Here is an 18970-nt window from a genome sequence, read left to right on the forward strand (position 1 = left end):
GTCTTTTATACGCTGTCTTTTTTGTATCTTTTATTCCCCGGCGGTGTGGTTTTTGGAAAAATGCAAAAAATCGCTGCAACAAACGCAGATGCTAGAATTATCAAATTATTCTAATTAAACCTAGTCAAACTAGTTTTCAACTGCATTTTAATTGAACGTCTTCGTTGACAAATTTCCAACTAATCCACCATCAGAGACAATTATAAGAGCTTTCTAACAGTGAAACTATATTACTGCTTGAAAACTTAACAGACTACATGATGTCTGCAGCTATGACTATGTGTGATAAACAAGGGGCTGTGTCACGGTGGCTGATGTATCAAATAATTCAACTGGCCAGTATTTTGGATTGGTTCAGCATGTTTTTAGCTATTAGATGGGCAGAAAGCTTGGTTTATTTCAAATAAGAGTAAGGAAAGGATGATACAGGATGTGTTTGCTACTAAATTGGAACACCCTACCCTTATAACTTTCTGTTGAATGAAAGAGACGAGCACAAAAAGCTTCAGCTATAATCAGAATCAAACTGTTAATACTAGTCAAAAAACATTGTACACCCACACACAAACATTTTCAAGTCAGGAAGAAGAAATAACAATCATCTGAGTCTGGAAAAGATATGAAATGCCAGCAACACATACCGCCAGCCCCACTTACCAACAGGTCTGCATAAATATAGTACTTGTGCCTTCACAGTGCTATCCACCAACAGTTTGAGTTGTAAAGTTCTTAAAACTAATTCAAATTCACCCCGCTTAAGGAATATCACTGGAGAAAGTTAAAAGACTTCCAACTGTCCAAAATAATGCTGCACGTTTAGTTTCACGGAAAAGAAAGCAAGACTCTGCTAAACCTCTTTCACGAACTTTGCATTGGCTTCCTGTTAAGAAAAGGATTGTGTACAAGTTGGCCACCCTATGTCACAAATGTTTGAAGGATAATGCACCATCATATTTATCAAATCTTTTAAGATTAACCACTAATCACAATTGGTCGCTTTTAAGCACAAGGGGGCTATCCCAAAAAAAACTTTTGAGAAAATCGAAGGTAAAGTTCTTGCCCCTTGTTCAGTTTCTTTAAAAGTCAAGGAGAGTTTTTTCTATAACCAAACAAATATACACACCAATGAAATCAAACTTCTCCTATTGGTAGGGCAATGCCCACTTTTGGCTCAGGTCAAGAGTTCTGGAAACCCCTGAAATCTGGGTTAGCCCATTTGTCCTTGAAAGCGGCCAATTAAGACTAATGTCATATATGTGTCACGAAGCAGTGGAATCAGGCGCTCGTCAATTTAGGCATATATAGATTTACTGGTGTCAGCTTAAAGGTTGCTCATTTGCCTTGCTTTCGGTGAAAAAAATATCCATTTTTCTTGAGTAGAAGTCAAGATATTTGCGATTGAAAGAGGTGGGGTCGCCTGGTTTCAGAAGTAGAATTAATGAGAAATGGCCGCCAAAGTTTGGTGACTTCAATAGCTTAAGAGTCCTAGGAAACTGCAAATTCACATTTTTTGTGCCTTTAATCAATGTCAATGTTTTGCCATAAAATCCACACATAAAAGTTTTTTTCAATGGACATACAAAGTGTTGAGCCAAAAAACAAAAATTTGAAATAAATTTCCAAACTTGCGGAAAAATGCAGATTTCTCACATTTAACTATTTTGATGAGCGCCTGATTTCACCACACTGCCTCACATATGATATATATGAATCTTACCACAATTACTGGCATGCCCTTTATTGTCCATGATGGGAACATTTTTATCCCCAACTTTCATATCCACAATCTTCATTTTCTGAACCCCATTAGGGGAAATTGACAATACTTCAACGGCAGTCAGAAATATCGCTGCCAAAGAAAACAACAAAGTAGCGCTCTTCTTTTCCATTTTCAGAGGTGAAATGCTTCAGTTGGCAGTTTCTGTGAATAAATAAAAGATTAAAACAAATGTTCAGTCTTATTTGGCAAGAACTATTATACAAAATATTTTATTCAGTGCATTTCCTTACAGAGAACTGGTCAATAATCAGGAACAAAGTGCGCAAGAAGATTCAGAAGGCGAAAAAGAGAGAAATCAGAGACATAGTTGATATTGCTCTCAAGGCACAAGGAGAACTGGTTTCCTTACATAATATCTATGGCTGAATTGAAAAAAGCCACAAACAAAAAATCACCTCAGAACTATTTTGTCCAAAGGACACTCTTTACTTAAGTACACTTTGCACAAAAAAGTGCTGAGGCAACGAAATGTGCGAGTGGTAAAAAGTTCACTTTTTTTTTTTTTAATAGGAGAAAGAAACTGGAGATAAAAAATGTGAATACCAACACACTAACAGAGCCAGGCAAAAAATTGATCAGACCACAACAAACCCAGAAAAGGTCAGGAATAAGGAATGACTGTTGTGATTGACAATGATTGTATCCCTTTTATTAACAAACATATAATTATAAAGGATTTGGTCTTAAAACTTACCGTACATGTTTTATTGCCTGGGTAAATAATATCAAGATCAAGAATACGAATCCGGATCTGGATTCGAGAACAAGATAATTTTGACTTTGACCAAGGTGATCCACCATAGGTTTAGCATCGATAATGTCGACGATATACTATAATGCTGTAAATAATTTGTGGCGCAACTTATTGTCAAATATCCTAAACTGTCAAACAGACTCTCCAGTTTTCGCAAAAGGACTTGTATCAATTTATTTTAATAGACAGGGTTGGTGATTTTTAATTTTTTTTTTCAAAAAAATAAAAAAAATCGATTTTTTTAATTTAAATCATGATTTTTTTAATTTAAATCAGATTTTTTTGATTTTTAAAAAAATGTCGACACAGTTTGGGATTTTTGGTTGCTAAAAGTATGTTCTTTTAGTGCAAAATGCATTGTCTTAATTTAACTAATGATTAAATTAAGCAACCTCAAAAGAAAGCCTTAATCTGCTATATAATAGTATATATATATATATATATATATATCAGTGAATTATGGCTACAGACAAAAAATGAAGAAAATGTCAGTCTAAAAGGAAGGGGTGGGGGGGGGGTAATTATGCATAGATAAACTTGCATTTTATTACAGTGTGTGTGTGCGCGCGCTTGTGTTTGTCTAAAAAGAAAAAGAAAATGTTAATTTCAATTATGAAAAAAAAGTACATTGAATGCTGTATTATTTTACAGTGACAGGGGGGAAAGCAGACTTTTAAGCATGATTTTTTTGTCTACTAAACCTTATATACTGTTTTATAAAACCAAGGAAAGGAATTCTGAATATTTAAAGATGTAAAAACAGAATACATTTTTTTAAAGTGATTTAAATCACTGAGTTTTATTTTTTTAATCAAGTTGATTAAAAAAAATTTTTTATCAACCCAACCCTGATTTCAATTATGAAAAAAAAGTCAATTGAATACACTGTATTATTCTACAGTGACAGGGGGGGGAAGCAGACTTTTAAGCATGATTATATTAGTCTACTAAACCTTATATGTTTAATAAAACCAAGGAAAGGAATTCTGAATGTTCAAATATGTAAAAACTGAATACATTTGTTAAAAAGTGATTTAAATCACTGATTTTTATTTTAAAAATCAAGTTGATTGAAATATTTAAAAAATCAACTGATTTAAATCAACCCAGCTCTGATTTCAATTATGGAAAAAAAAGTAAATTGAATACTGTATTATTTTACAGTGAAAGGTGGGAAAGCAGACTTTTAAACATGAATTATATTAGTCTACTTAACCTTATATCTGTTTTATGAAACCAAGGAAGGGAATTCTGAATGTTGAAATATGTAAAAACTGAATAAAAATAAAAAAAATTTTAAGTGATTTAAATCACTGATTTTTATTTTAAAAATCAAGTTGATTTAAATCAAAAAAATCAACTGATTTAAATCAACCTGATTTAAATCAACCCAACCCTGCTAATAGATCAATATTTTTTTAGGTCTAAACACCTGTTAGCAGTATTCTAGAAAATTACAGTCCATGCCGGCTTTAAGCACAGTCATCCAGAGAAAGCATAAGCGTGCTTAATGCCAAAGCGTGCTTGAGCGCGAAGTAGACATTGTCATAACCGAGAGATTTTTATGTTGAAAATTTCCTGAGTTATTTCCCTTTTTTGTAAACAGTGGTCGCCTAAAAGTGTGCGCTGTCATTTTTACCCGCTATAGTAGTTTTTGTTTGTTTGTTTTGTCTTGGGTTCGAAAGGGAAAGGAAAACTTAATTAAGACGGCCATTCACGATACAGCACACTAGGCCTACACACTGAATGTGCGTACCACTGCCCGCTCTGCCACATTCATACCACCGCCATTCGTCCCACCTGGTGCGTCATACATAATCAGGGTTATCGGATAGCGAGGGGCAAAGGTGAGATCGCAGCCAGCTTCCTTTTCTCGTCTTCCCGACTCTCTGTGTATTTTTTGTCTGGGTGTTGCTTTGCCAAAGACTAGATCCTAGTCCACGCATGCGGCTGTGTGCATCTCTCTGCCTTCCTCTCCGCGCGTGTGAGTGTGTGTGTCTCCATCACTTGTAGTCTTCGTGTTTCTCTTACACACTCCACTACTCCGGTGAAGACTATGTTAGTATGTCGATGGGTCATTAGGAAAGTATTGACTGTCTTGTAAATGAAGCGTGCCTGAAGCCGAAGTCGGCGTGCTTTAAGGAGTGTGATTGATATAGCAAAAATTCGGTAAGAGCCGTTTAGTGTGCTTGAATCCGGAACGTGCTTTATAATGGCCTGCTTAAAGCCGGCACGGACTGTAAATGCTTTTTGAAAATCCAAGTGGGCGGTTTTTACAGTAATAAGCCTGTTTCCCACCGGATGCTCGGAGCGTCCGATACTAGTGAGAACTGTTTCATTTTATTTAGTGGTAGTTTTTGCTTGTTTTTCGGAACTATTCCCGAACCAAGTTTGTTTCCACCATTTAGAAGTTGGAGGCAAGCTTTTGGGGTTATAATGAGACATACTGCATCAGGTTTAGGTGACGGAAGAAAAAACTCCGAGAAACAGTGGAAAAAACTCAGGGTTTAAAGAGTTAAGAAAGTTCAACTCAAATGGAGTCGACCGTATTCATGAAAGGCATCACAAGGCTCATAAACTTAAAAGGTTTAAATGTTTTAACAGGCCACTGGCCAAAATTTCAACAAAAATGAAGGAATCTGCAACACGCATGTCCTCAAAGAAAAAAGAAATGGCGATCCACGAACAATAGAACGTATAAACGAACGGGCATGGACAAACATACACAGACAGACAGACAGACAGACAGACAGACAGACAGACAGACAGACACACACGTAGACACAGAATCAAATATACACAAAAATACTCACATTCCTGCGAACATTTACACAAGCACACACCCGTTCATTGTCAGACATGCGTACCACCAGCTTTGGATCAGTTGGAAAACATCTCTCACGCAAATCAAACGCGATAAGTTTTCATAACCCTCATGCACATTATTGCAAGCTTCCTGCATTCACCAAAAAATATCCTCATTTTTGAACAGCACAAAGGGCTGATGTTTCCTCCTACATTGTAATATATCTTGGCAGTTCCTGTTGCAAGAACTCAGGCAGCCTGTACAATTGTGATTAAGACAAACAATGACAATCCTCCGTGATCATTGATGAGAACCCAGTGGCATCATAAACTAATGGATACGTCCAGTATTCGTTTTGACTTAATCTTCAGCTGACTGAAGAACTGGTTATGCATTCTGGGAATCACTTGAAAATTGCAAAATGATTGGAGGTCATAGTATTTGTCTTGGTCAATACCTGGGCCAACGCCATTGTTAAGAACACCAAGTTCAATCTCATAAAAATCAAAGCTCTGTACTTTCCTAATCCTCTGAGGCAAATTCAGATGGTGGTACTTTTGCCACTGTAGTCATAGAGAATTTGAACAACATTTGGGCTGTTTTTGGAGTGTTTCAAGGATTTGATATTCAGTCATTGCACGTTCTGTCGGTCTAAATCAAAGTTTTTCAAATACGAAGCAATCTTCTTGAAGTCAAAACAGCAAGTCTCATCTACTTCCCTGACAATGTATCGTGGCTTGGTTTATTTTGCATGATGCTAGCCCATTGTGCAGTTGTGTACACATCTAATCTACATTTTTGCTCACTCTTTCTATCGTTGCACGGACACTATTGTTTTCCTTTTTGCTTTGCCCCTTCATGAAGAAGTTGTGTTCCATCTCTCCAAATCCAAATTTGTGAAGAGCAAACCATAGCATGGTCAGAAAATACTTATTTCTGTTTCGACCACCACACAAACCCGAGTAACGTGATATGCATGTACTTGACAATTTTTTCATAGGCAGTGAAGAGGCACCTTTCAAAGACTCGTACACACAGGAACAGATTTCGTTTGACCATCTTGCAGCAATGCCTTCGTGCCACACGTTGCATACAGCTTAGCTGTTTCCAAGATCGAAAATTGAGAGATTGAATGTGTTCTGTTTTCTTTTGTAAAAAAGAACAGATGCAGCAGAGTGCCGGGTCATGAGGACTTCTTGTAAATGAAAATGGAAGATCATTTTCTCTTCATTGGCACGACTTTTTTGTTTGTTCTTTGCCTTCTTTTCCTGTACCTTTTGCTTATTCTGATGGTGTTTGTCATATTCACTTTGTATTGAGACCTTTTTCTCTCTGGAGAGAGATTGTCAAGAGACACAGAAATCACACCTGTCCTTGCTGGGATTGTGAAAACTGAGGTTAAACTCAGTTCTGAATATCTCACAATAAACAGCTGTGAAGAGTAAGTGAGTAAGTTTATTCAGTGTTTAAGGCCACTGGCCCACATCACATCGCACAAAATATTCATTTGATAAATAATGTTTCCATAATGAATAGGTAAAGGTTGTGCACATATCTCTTATCATGAGTCAAACATTGCATATTTCTAAACAGCTGTGAGGATACAATTGTGTGAGCTTGATTTTTACTGTCTTTCTTCTCAGTAGAGCCTGTACATGGTTGCCAAGTTCAGGGAAGCCACTTGGTACTGTCGTTCATTGTCCTTGTGGTAGTAGTGGCTCTCAACCTTTGGAAAGGACCTAATGTGGGCTCTCACCATGTCCTTTTCTTCTTTCATTGCTGGGGTCTCCTGGGTGTGTCTACCCCGGAAATCCGAACGACATGCTCACCTACATCCTTCTTTGAAATTGCAGTGAACACAAATAGGTCTGTAATGGCCAATGTGGGTAGGATGAAAGTCTTACACACAGAACTTTTACTCTCTCAGGACTTATGCGATACACTATAAACCAACGTCCTCTTTTCAAATCTGAATGCTTCACTCTGCACATCAGTTTGTCTTTGACTTCTACATTATGACACTCATAGACCCTCCTCATGTCTAAAATTCCTGTGATCCAGAAAAGATGGAAAACTATCTCTCTCTGTTCCTTGCTCATTCTTTGATGACATTGCATTCTACATTTTGGTCCACACCCTGTCTTCATTGTTTTCCTGTCTACTGCTTTTACTTTCCTGCTTGTGTATGCTTCTACATGTTTCAGCGCCTTCTTCCTCTGTACATCTTTCCACTTGATAGTGTCCTGCCTTCTTTTCCTTCCACGGATTTTCATCACAGGATCTGGTGATGTTTCAAAGCTTATGTCATTTGCTAGAATACTACGGTCTTGCACATCGTTAGACTCTAATTATGCTTGCTCACAGGTGAGCGAGACAGTCTGTAATAGTACCTGATGGTTCATTGCTACCATAGTTTGAGCCACATGGCTCTGGATGGAGGTACTCAGGATTGAAATCTGATTCACCACCGATGACACGCATGGCATCCACAGAAACCTGCATGTATTTCAGTGGGGTAGTTACTTCTTGTTCCGTCAGTGCTAGAACTTTTTTGGGCATGGTCTCCTCCTTATAACTCTCCATCCAGTCTTCATCATCTGAAGGATTGTATTCTGGATCTTTTTCCGAATTCCAGTCATCAAGATCTGAGGTGTTGTCATAGGTGTGGACTTTGCACGTTGCAATGCCTTGCCTTTGGATTGGAGCCTTTCGTTGCAACTCTACAAGAGACATGTTGTCAGAGTCTGTATCGTCGTCTTTGCTCCAGCATCCCAGATGAAAATAGGTCAGATTAAAGCCGAGGGCACATCAGAGTCTGACCATTCATTTCGTGCAGAAGACAAGACCTGATGGAGATTGTTTGAGTCTCTGGTTTTTTTAACTGACACTTGCAATATTGTCAGCTCAAAAGGACATGATACACGCCCTTTTATATGATGCAGCCAAAGAGTCACTTTTCCCACTGATGCATGTGAAGTCACCACTGCAGCACCATCTGGACACGATATTCCAGCAAGGTCCCTGCTGCGAGGATCAAAGATGTAGATAAGATCTTCACTTTCGATAATTGCAGTTGAGTACACTGGGGAACTGGAACCATGATGAGAATGGAGAACTTGTAAATTTCTAACTAAGAGTGAAGTTTCCAGGCAGAAATAGGGCGAAGTGTCTTCCGTCACTGTTAAAAGACCAGAATACGAATCCTCTATTTTCAAATCAACTTGACAGTCAAACATTTAACAATGAATGGGAAAGTCAGTAATGAGAGGATACAACTCACAAAAAAAAGCTTCAACCAACAAAGAATAAAGTTTGTCAACAAGGATCAGTACATTATCGATATTTTTGGTATTCCAGAGGAAAACACTTCTTGTCCCACCCTAGGAGCTGGCCGGTTACAAATCAGTATCGAGCGCTCGCTCATCACTCAGGGGCAGGAAAACCAAATTAAGGCAATTTCAGAATTCAACTGACTCGCACTACAATGACGAACACATTGTATTCAGAAGGGCAGTAGAAGAAATCAGAGAAAAAGTCTCGTGTAAACTATTGTAGGTCTAGATCTAAGATCTAGTTACAATCCAGCGCATCATCACCAAAATTGTCTCGAAGACTATTGTAACTTGACTTACAACAGTACGCAGCGCAAAAAAGTGTCTGTTGGAGTACCAATATCTTTAAGGAAGAGGCTAGCCGTACTGAAGTACGGCTAGACTCGCAGTCTAGCCGTACTTATTCTTAATATGATGGCTAGACTGACCATTTACAAAAAATAGGTCTATTGAATTGTAAATATTTTTAGTGTGCAGTACCTAAAGTATTTGTATTTGAGACGAAACCAGGTACCTTAGCCTTAATGACAGGGCATGTATTTTAAACCTCCTGTTTTCTCATGTTAATAGGGCCTAAGATAAGTACGGCTAGACTGGCAGTCTAGCCGTACTTAAGTACGGGTAGACAGCCAGGCTAGCCGTACTTAAGGACGGCTAGACTGTCAGGCTAGCCATACTTAATATTGATGGTTGAATTGTAAATGAAATTTTTAGTTCTCAATGCCTAAAGTATTTGTATTTCAGACAAAACCAAAAGGTGCCTTACTGACTTGCATGTATTTGAACCTGAATAATTACTAGATCTAGATTCTAGTATATATCTAATGAGACCTGTGTACTTAACAGTTGGGCCAAACCTAGACCTAAGTACGGCTAGACTGCCAGGGCCAGTCTAGCCGTACTTAAGTACGGCTAGCCACTTCGTATTTTTAAAACGAAGTGGCTTTAAGTACGGCTAGCCTGAGAGTCTAGCCGAGATAGATCTAGGTTTGGCCCAAACCTGTCGAGTACACAGGTCTCATCAGATCTAGAATCTAGATCTAGCTTTTAAATCATTCAGGTTTAAAATACATGCAAGTCAGTAAGGCACCTTTAGGTTTTGTCTGAAATACAAATACTTTATTAAGCATGGCAAACTAAAAATTTCATTTACAATCCAGCCATCATTATTAAGTACGTAGATCGAAGTGGCTAGCCGTACATAAGTACGGCTAGACTGAGAGTCTAGCCGTACTTAAACTTAAGTACGGCTAGGCTGCCAGTCTAGCCGTACTTAGATCTAGGTTTGGCCCTTTCAACTCAAACCTGTTTAGTTAGTACACAGGTCTCATTAGATCTAGATCTAGTAATTATTCAGGTTCAAATACATGCAAGTCAGTGAGGCATCTTTTGGTTTTGTCTGAAATACAAATACTTTAGGCATTGCAAACTAAAAATTTCATTTATAATTCAGCCATCAATATTAAGTACGGCTAGCCTGACAGTCTAGCCGTCCCTAAGTACGGCTAGCCTGACAGTCTAGCCGTCCCTAAGTACGGCTAGCCTGACAGTCTAGCCGTCCTTAAGTACGGCTAGCTTGGTTGTCTACCCGTACTTAAGTACGGCTAGACTGCCAGTCTAGCCGTACTTATCTTAAGCCCTATTAATATTAGAAAACAGGAGGTTTAAAATACATGCACTGTCATTAAGGCACCTTGTTTCATCTCAAATGCAAATACTTTAGGTACTGCACACTAAAAATGTATATATTTACAATTCAGTAGGCCTATTTTTTGTAAATGGTCAGTCTAGCCATCACATTAAGAATAAGTACGGCTAGACTGCCAGTCTAGCCGTCCTTAAGTACGGCTAGCCTCTAGATGTCCAACCGTACTTTAAGTCAAGTTAAGTACGGCTAGATAAGCAGCCTAGCCGTACTTAGCCAAGTAACATTAGAAAACAGGTCTCATGTCATTAGTATTTATTCAGTTTTAAAATTAAATATATTAAATATATGCACTGTCAGTAAGGCACTGTCAGTAAGGCACCTGGTTTTGCCTCAAATACAAATACTTTAGGAGGGATCTACTGCAAACTAAAAATTTATTTACAATTCAGTAGGCCTATTTTGTGTTTGTTTTTCAGTCTAGCCATCACATAACTAGTCAGTAAATTTTTACTTTCACTCCCGCACAGAGATGCACTGTTTCAGGGGTCAAACTGCTGTATTGTTTGCTGCAGATCACACATTACCACTAAAACTGTCGCAAATCAATTATTTTCAAGACAATTTCAAATCTAACTGTAAAATTATATCAAATTATGGGGGTAAAAACAGCCCCCTGTAACCCCCCAGATTTTCTTTTACTTTTACCCCAGTGGGGCAAGCCCCCCTGGAACCCCCCAATTGGTCCAACGCTTCCGTTGGTCCAAAGCATGTCCATCTCGGTTAAAAACAATCAAATATTTCAAAAACTATTAATTTGCGACGGAAATGAAGTTGATATTCGTTCAGCGCATCAATATTTAATAGAAAATAGGCATCTGGTAGCTAAGTGTGAAACGGGAGGGAAAGTTTAAAAAAATACAAACTAGATAACTAGATTCTAGATCTAGATCTAGATCTAGATCTAGATCTAGATCTAGTCTATAAGTACGGCTAGCCAAGCAGTCTAGTCGTACTTAAATTAAGTACAGCTAGCCTCTTCGTTTTTAAAAAGAATCAGATCTCTAGATCTAGTCTAGAGAACTAAAACTAAATTTTGATCTTCTAGGCCTCGGGCTATCCGACCCTCTATTAAATCTAGAGACTAGATCTAGATCTAGATCTATTACTATTATACTCGTATACATTCGTGCAAACCTTTGCTCTTGTTGAGATGTGTTTCGGGGACAGGTCAGTCGAGGTCTGATGATAGTATCTCGTATTTTCGTCCCCAATTGATCAACAAGGAAGTAAAATAGCTTTGGTAAAAAAAAAAGGCAGCCCCTTGAGGCGGATATAATTCTGTTCCACTCTGGTCACTGGTCGGGCTAGCGAGAGCCGAGACAATTGCGTCTTCCGAGTAGGCCTAGCCTATTAGCCTACTACTATCAGGTGTTATAACAGTATAGTAGTTTTCCCAGTTTAGGCTGAGTTTAGGGTCTTGTGTTTGTAGGCCTAGCACAGAATTCTACACTTAGTCAAAGAGTCTACATAACTATCTTTGACTTAGTGTAGAATTCTGTGGTTTGTAGAAGTTTTTCAAGTAGGCTACTCGATACAAGAAATATTTTGGAGCTGATACCGATACCAAAGAGGCTGTTCAAATATAATTTTACACCTTTTTGGGGACTTTTTGAACCCCCCCCCCCCCATTTCTTACACTTTTCTTACATTTGCCCTTACCCCCCCCCCCCTCTGAGCTAGCAAGATGCGCCTATTTTTGTTTGGAGGGTAATTTTTTTCGCGCAAATCCGTAAAACAATCATTGGCCCATTAAATTTTTGGGGGGGGCAGCGTGGTGGAATCAGGCTCTCGTCAATTTTTGGGCATGTAGAGTTATTGGTATCATCTTAAACTTGTTCACTTGTCTTTATTTGGTTGAAAAAAATATCCATTTATCTTGAATACAAGTCGAGATATATATTTGTGAATGAAGAATGTGGGGGTCACCCGTTTTCAGATGTAAAATTAGTGAGAAAATGGCCGCCAAAGATTAGTTATTTCCTTAGCTTAAAAGTCCTTGGCAACTGAAAATTTACATTTATTGTACCTTTAATCAACGTTTTTTTCAGAAAAATCCACCCAGAAATGAGTTTTTTAATGGGCATGAAAGGTGTTGAACCAAAAACTAAAAATTCACAAACCTGCAGAAAAATGCAAGTTTCTTCATTTTTGATTATTTTGACGAGAGCCTGATTCCACCACGCTGCCTCACATATGCACAAAAAAATAATAGGTGTCACGACATGGTGGGATCAAGCGCTCGTCAGTTTTGATTTTGAGGCATACAGAGTTATTGATATCATCTTAAAGCCTGTCCATTTGCCTTCCTTTTGATTTTGATGAAAACAATTATTCATCTATGCTGAATAGAAGTCGAAATATTTGTGATTGAAAGAGGTGGGGTCTCCTGATTTCAGAGGTAAATTTAGTGAGAAAACGGCCGCCAAAGTTTGATAACTTCAATAGCTTGAAAGCCCTTAAAACTGAAAAATCACAAATTTTGTGCATGTAATGAACGTTTTTTAGTATGGACGTAAAAGGTGTTTAAGGCGGGAAAAAAAAATCAATAAAAATTCCCCAAACCTGCGAAAAAATACCCAGGGTTTTTTTCACTTTCATTGTTTTGACGAGCGCCTGATTTCACCACGCTGCCTCACAATTAGAGTAAATCATTCAAGGAAAATATTGCATACACACTCTTTCTTACTAATAAAAAGGGAAAAATTGACACTCATGTCTATGACAAAAACGCTTTAATTTTTTTTAAAAACAAGTTACAGTAGAATTCTGATAAAGTCAACACCCCGGACAGAAAAAAAGTGTTGACTTTGAGCAAGGTTGACTTTATCCATTGTACTACATGTACTGGCCATTGAAAATTGAAGATGACAGCTACAAAATTACAAAGTTCTTGGTAATAAACAAGATGTAATCTCAATTTCAGGGACTATAATTCTGAAGTTGTCACCAAAAAGATAATGAAAGAACAAAGTACATGTAATTGGAGGTGTGTACACCACTTGCTCAGGCGAAATATCTCTTCTTGAATGGAATTCATCTTAGGATTTAGCCCCGAATTGTTGACTTTACGCAAGGTTAACACTCAAGCGGTTGACTGTATCAGAAACACAATTACTTTAACAAAGAAAGTAAGAAACGGGACTACAGTGAGGTGTTGACTGTAAGCAAGAGTTGACTTTAAACAAGTTGACTTTATCAGGATTCCACTGTATCTCTCACAATCTGTTATTACTGATAGTTTAAGCTGAAAAAAAAATGAAATTAGTTATCATCAACAAATGCAGAGTTCATCATTATGTCAAAAATATTTGTTCACCTCACAAAAGTGTAATATTACATTAGTTCAAGACCCCTCCCCCCTTTCTTACACTTTTCTTACAGGAGCCAAAGACCCCCCCCCCCCCTCCCAGGCGTAAGATTATATTTGAACGGCCCCAAAGTGTTTTGCTAGGCCTAGGCTATACCGGATTTTGAAACGGTTTCCCGGTTTGGCAAGATTTTTTTTATTACACCCAAGAACCGAAATATACAGTGTGTTTGAACAATTGAATGCATATTTTTATAACTAGGCCTGTATTATCATACACTGATTGCTTTACTGTTCCATATTTATCAGTTTTTTGTTCCTCCTGAAAAATTCGATAAAACCTTGTACTTGTTATACATGGAACTGACTGGCTCTTATAGGACGAAATCAAAGATCGTATACATTCAATGCATTGAGCCTTTACTTTGTTGTTGTTGTTGTTGTTGTTTGCTTTTTTGTGTTCGGCTTTACCCGCTCGTATATAATAAGGGAAGATTACATCAGTGACAGACCGTATCAAATTTGATCAATTCATTACCATTAAAAAGTAATTACATTCACATTTACCTGGAAATACAGACAGTGGGAACACAGTTTCAGTGGCGGTGGGTAGTGAAGGGCTTACGGGCTTGAGCCCCTCACCCCCACCCCGTCCCCACTCCAACTCTATCCCTTAGTTAATGAAAGTTTCTAAAATAACGAAATAAGCTGTTGAACCCGTTATGATCGTGCGCAATGAACACACAGTTATCAGCCTGGCGGCTTTCCCGTTTGTTCAATCATTGTTGTCACCGCTTACAACTATAGTAACCTAACAGCCAATCAAATGTCGTTAGGGCTCAGAAAGAATAAGCCGGTTCTCACGCCCGTCTTTAATGAAACTCTTCTTGTAAAAAGGTAGAAGACGTTAAAAAAAATAACACTGCACAGAGGGCTCACGCTCTCCCAGCCCTGACAATGGGATGAAAGTTTACGACAACTTTCCCCCAGTGACACAGATACCTATGCGCCCATAGGGCCTTTGTTAGGCGCGTTCTATTTTCCGCAACAACACGACCCAATCCACCTCATTGACGGTATGTGTTTGGAGTGCTGTGTGTTTGTGCCGCTGAGATTTAACAGTTATTAATTACATCAAACCACTTTTGAGGCAACTTTTTCTTCAGATAAAAACTAATTAGAGAAATTTGGAGGTGAAACGGCTTCGTCCCCACCATCCAGAAGAGCTTAGATTTAACTAAGAACAAAGAGATGGAAGACAAAGGTGACTCTTCTCGTTTGAATGGTTCTCAAAATGCCGTGGCTCGCCGTGAGTATAGAAAAATCATCACTTTTTGTTCTTATTGCTTGCTTTTTGGTGGTAAACAAGTGGAAGAAACCTAAGCCCCACCCAAATCTTGGTCCACCCACCGCCACTGGGAACACTAATACGATATGAGGTTTCAAGAAGTCTTTGGTCTCAATATGATTAGGAATAAAGATAGAGCTTTGTAACTAGGCACACATACGTTCAATTCTCTACATATTCACCAGACCATGCAGCGAGTAACACATTTCTGCCACCTCTCTTTGATATTCAAAAGTCCTTGAGTAAAAAAAATGACCCAGAATATGCCCCTAACCAGTCTTCCACAGCTTCAATGGTGTCCTCGTTGTCATGGAAACGACGTTTTTTCGATGATTTTTATAAAGATCAGGAAACAGGAAAAGGTCTGAAGGGGCTAGGTCTGGTGAATAAGATGGGTGTGGCAGGATTTCAAAGCCTCACTGTTCTGCTGTCTGGACTGTAATTGTTGTGCCCTGTGCCCGGGGGCGTTGTCATGCAGTGGGCCCCATTATGCAGTTTTCCGCGTCTTTTTCTCACCAATTCGGACCGCAATTTTATCAGCAAACCCAAATAGTAGTCCCCTATGACTGTTTTTTCCATTTTCCGGGTAGTCAGTCATGATGATACCTTCACAATCCCAGAAACACGACAGCATGACTTTTTGACGGTGTTACCTTTGCCTTCTTTGGTGGGGGAGAAGAAGGTGCTTTCCATTGTGTGGAAGACATTTTTTGTTTCTGGACCAAAATGATAAAATCCATGTTTGGGAATGCTTCATCCATAGTCACCATATTTTTTAATGAAACTTACGTCATTGCACTCAATTCAAAAGAGAGTTTTGAGAGTTTTTGAGTTAAGTATTGAACACACTGACTAGTGCCTTTGTCTGATTTTCCCGAAAATATGCATGGTGTGTTCCATGGAAATTGAGTAAAGGCTGGCGAAATTTCATTAGATATCTACTCTGCCACGATTCCTTCATACCCAGACCAAAGACTTATTGAACCCCCCTCGTAATAATTGTGTTCTTTAGTTTTGCAAAAAGTTTCAAGAGACATTTTCACATTCTACCAATATCATATTTTAGCTCCTTGGGTTGAAAATATTAGATTTCTAATTAACTGAATCCAATCAGCTGTTGATAAAGAAAGCAATCTGTTACCTCTAATAAAGTTACTATTTGGCCATCGTGATGACAACTTTGAACTTTGAAGTTTATCTCTCTTCATTTGTCTTATATTATTCTTCGAGGTGATTTGTAGAGAAAATCTCTACCTTGAAGATATTAGCCAACAACATTTGTATTGACAATGTCAATAAGAAAAATGCTAAGAAAGTCCCACAAAGTCTGAACCTGTACAATTTTTTCAGAGGTTTATGGGAGCAAAAAAAAAAAAACAGTCTAGACCGTCGCCTTCATGACTCTAACTCTAATTACGTGCAAACTGGTCTAGGTTAGAATAATATTGATTCAGTATTAATGCGCACTGACGTTGGCTTTGCATGTTCTACTAGGCCTTAGTGGGCCGGTACGGATGACAAATGCCCGGGCCGGTTTTAAGACCCAGTCCGCCCCTGGTAAAAGAGGACAGTAAGCTAATAAATAGGACAGGTGTCTGATAGGAAGGGGGGAGCAAATCATACCAGAACGCCCACCAACCACCCGGTTTGGAAATATACAACTTTTTATTTTGCTGTCTCTTATTTTGGTTGGTCACTTTTTTCTCCATGTCTCTCGCATTCACGATGCGTCGCACTGAAACTGAAAATACGTGTGTTTCATCTGAAAACTTTTTAATTGACACGTTCAAGGCCAAGATGAAAAAAAACATAGAATCATGATCAAGACAAAAACACACAATAATATACTCACAAGTGTAATCCTTGGAACTGATAAAAATGTAGAAATGGTAAATTATCCAAACGAAAAAAAACATGTAGCCTACGCCAAAGAACAATGATAGGTCTAACAATGCAGAGACTGGGGGACTGACCACTATAGACTAGACTATTAAAACTATTATAATATAATACAAAAAATACACACTAATCGGTTCTACAAAGTGAGAATGCCCCAGCACCTCTTTCTGCGCATTTGTCCATCGCCGCTTTTCACATTGATCCTTGTTCACCTTACCCAGACTCACCGTACGCCCTCGATGCTGGAGCCACCCGGCTCGGTTATGTGGCCTGTTACCGGCCCATTAAGGGGGGGGGGGGGGGGTACACCCCCAAGTCAAAATTCTGCTCAAAATTATGGAATTTAAGTTGTAGGCATTGTTAGATTCCTCAGCCTCTCCTACAACTATTTCATCGCATAAGAACCCCCCAAAACGGTATTTTTTCCCACACCGGGCATGTTTGTAACCGCCATTTCCTCATAAAGTCAGTATTTTATTTTTCTTTATCGGCCGTTTTCTCAAAACGCGATTTTTCTCTATACTTTTTTAAATAACTCCACTATTTTTCATCCAATCTTCATGAACTTTTCACAGAATGAAGAGAAGAGGTAATACTAAAAATTTGTCTGTTGAATTTTTGATATATATGGAATAGATTTTTATTGGTGGTGTCTGGAGTGTGGATTTTCATGGATTTTTAGCAAATTTGAATGCTATCTCAGGAAAAAATTCATTAGAAATTTTATATTTCGTTTAGGAAAAATGTTTATGAACACGCATGTTTAGATCTAATGTTTGTGAACACGAATGCAAAAAAACCCAATCAATTTCCATGAGCGATAAGTGCGGTATTCATTACGTAAGACATATCAACAAAATCCAATATGGCCGCCGTATCCATGGAAACTAATATTTTTTCTCAAATGTGATTGCGGATTTTAAGACTCCTTACTATGCTTGTTATATGTGTGAAATTTGGTAAACTTCGGTCCAGTAATAAGCGAGATAGCCTTCAGGTGCAGCCCCCCCCCCCCCCCCCCTTTAAGTCTTGAATAGTGAAATATACATAATATTATACTGTAAAATTTCTCTGGTCTAGCCTAGCCCTCTCAGCACCATGCCATGAACTAAAAATTAACAATCAGCTGGGCGGTCATGTGACAAACCTGAGTTAAACTACAGGGGAAGATTCATGCCTTGACTGAATAGGGCATCGTGTTTCAAGGCTACCGAGGATAGTGGAATGTCGATCTTCTGGTGAAGGAATCCTTGGCCCTCCTGTTGGGATCAACGGATAACACCCTCCCACTGACTTTAAAAATAGGGTCAAAACCTACTCTTTCAATCTGTGGGAGGAACACATGAGCGAACAACTTAACAAAAAAACTCCACAATATCTTGCCCAAATCGGACCCACGAAAACCTCCGGGTCTTTCCAGTAAGATAAGTTTGATTTTAAACAGACTGCTTATTGGACAGACTGAAGCATAGATGATATCTCCTGTAGGGAGAAGGAAAACCTTTGTGTGTGTGTGTGTGTGTGTGTGTGTGTGTGTGTGTGTGTGTGTTGTGTGTGTGTGTGTGTGTGTGTTGTGTGTGTGTGTGTGTGTGTGTTGTGTGTGTGTGTGTGTGTGTGTGTGTGTGTGTGTGTGTGTGTGTGTGTGTAGGATGCAATAATGACTTTACGATCGGACGCATTACATCTCAATAAATTTTATGTCCAGGCTTTGGGGTGACCCGAAGGAAATATTTAGATCTAATAATTTAAAGAATTTAATTTGTTCTCTATCGTTGATTTTTTTAAAAATTCGGTTTTTATTTAAAAATCTGATTAGTGCTGTTTTAAAATGTAAATTGCTGTTTTCTAAAAACTGATTTTTTATTATATATTTTGGTTGATTCAACCATTCTCACTCACATTGTAAAAACAAGCCATGCTTTGAATCAAACTTTGATCTAACGTCAATAGGAGATTGAATTTGTTGCACGGTCCTTGGCTAACGTTAAAAAACTAATTTGTGTGATGATGCACGCTCGTATGATCTCACTATATCG

At 38.4% G+C, this 18970-nt stretch overlaps 1 protein-coding gene across 1 annotated transcript in view; it reads right to left on the reverse strand.

Moving 5' to 3' along the window:
• LOC101856886 overlaps positions 1-11881 on the reverse strand; it is a 34898-nt gene extending 23017 nt beyond the window's left edge. Inside the window, exons 1-2 of the mRNA XM_005096722.3 lie at positions 11515-11881; positions 1718-1921 (exon numbers count right to left, since the gene is read on the reverse strand). Of these exons, the coding sequence (XP_005096779.1) occupies positions 1718-1889 (172 nt within the window). The 5' untranslated portion in view covers positions 1890-1921; positions 11515-11881. The remainder of the gene's footprint in view (positions 1-1717; positions 1922-11514) is intronic.
• Between the last annotated feature and the right edge of the window lie 7089 nt (positions 11882-18970).

This window comes from Aplysia californica, unplaced genomic scaffold (genome assembly GCF_000002075.1).
Source record: "Aplysia californica isolate F4 #8 unplaced genomic scaffold, AplCal3.0 scaffold00136, whole genome shotgun sequence".
NCBI lineage: Eukaryota > Metazoa > Mollusca > Gastropoda > Aplysiida > Aplysiidae > Aplysia > Aplysia californica.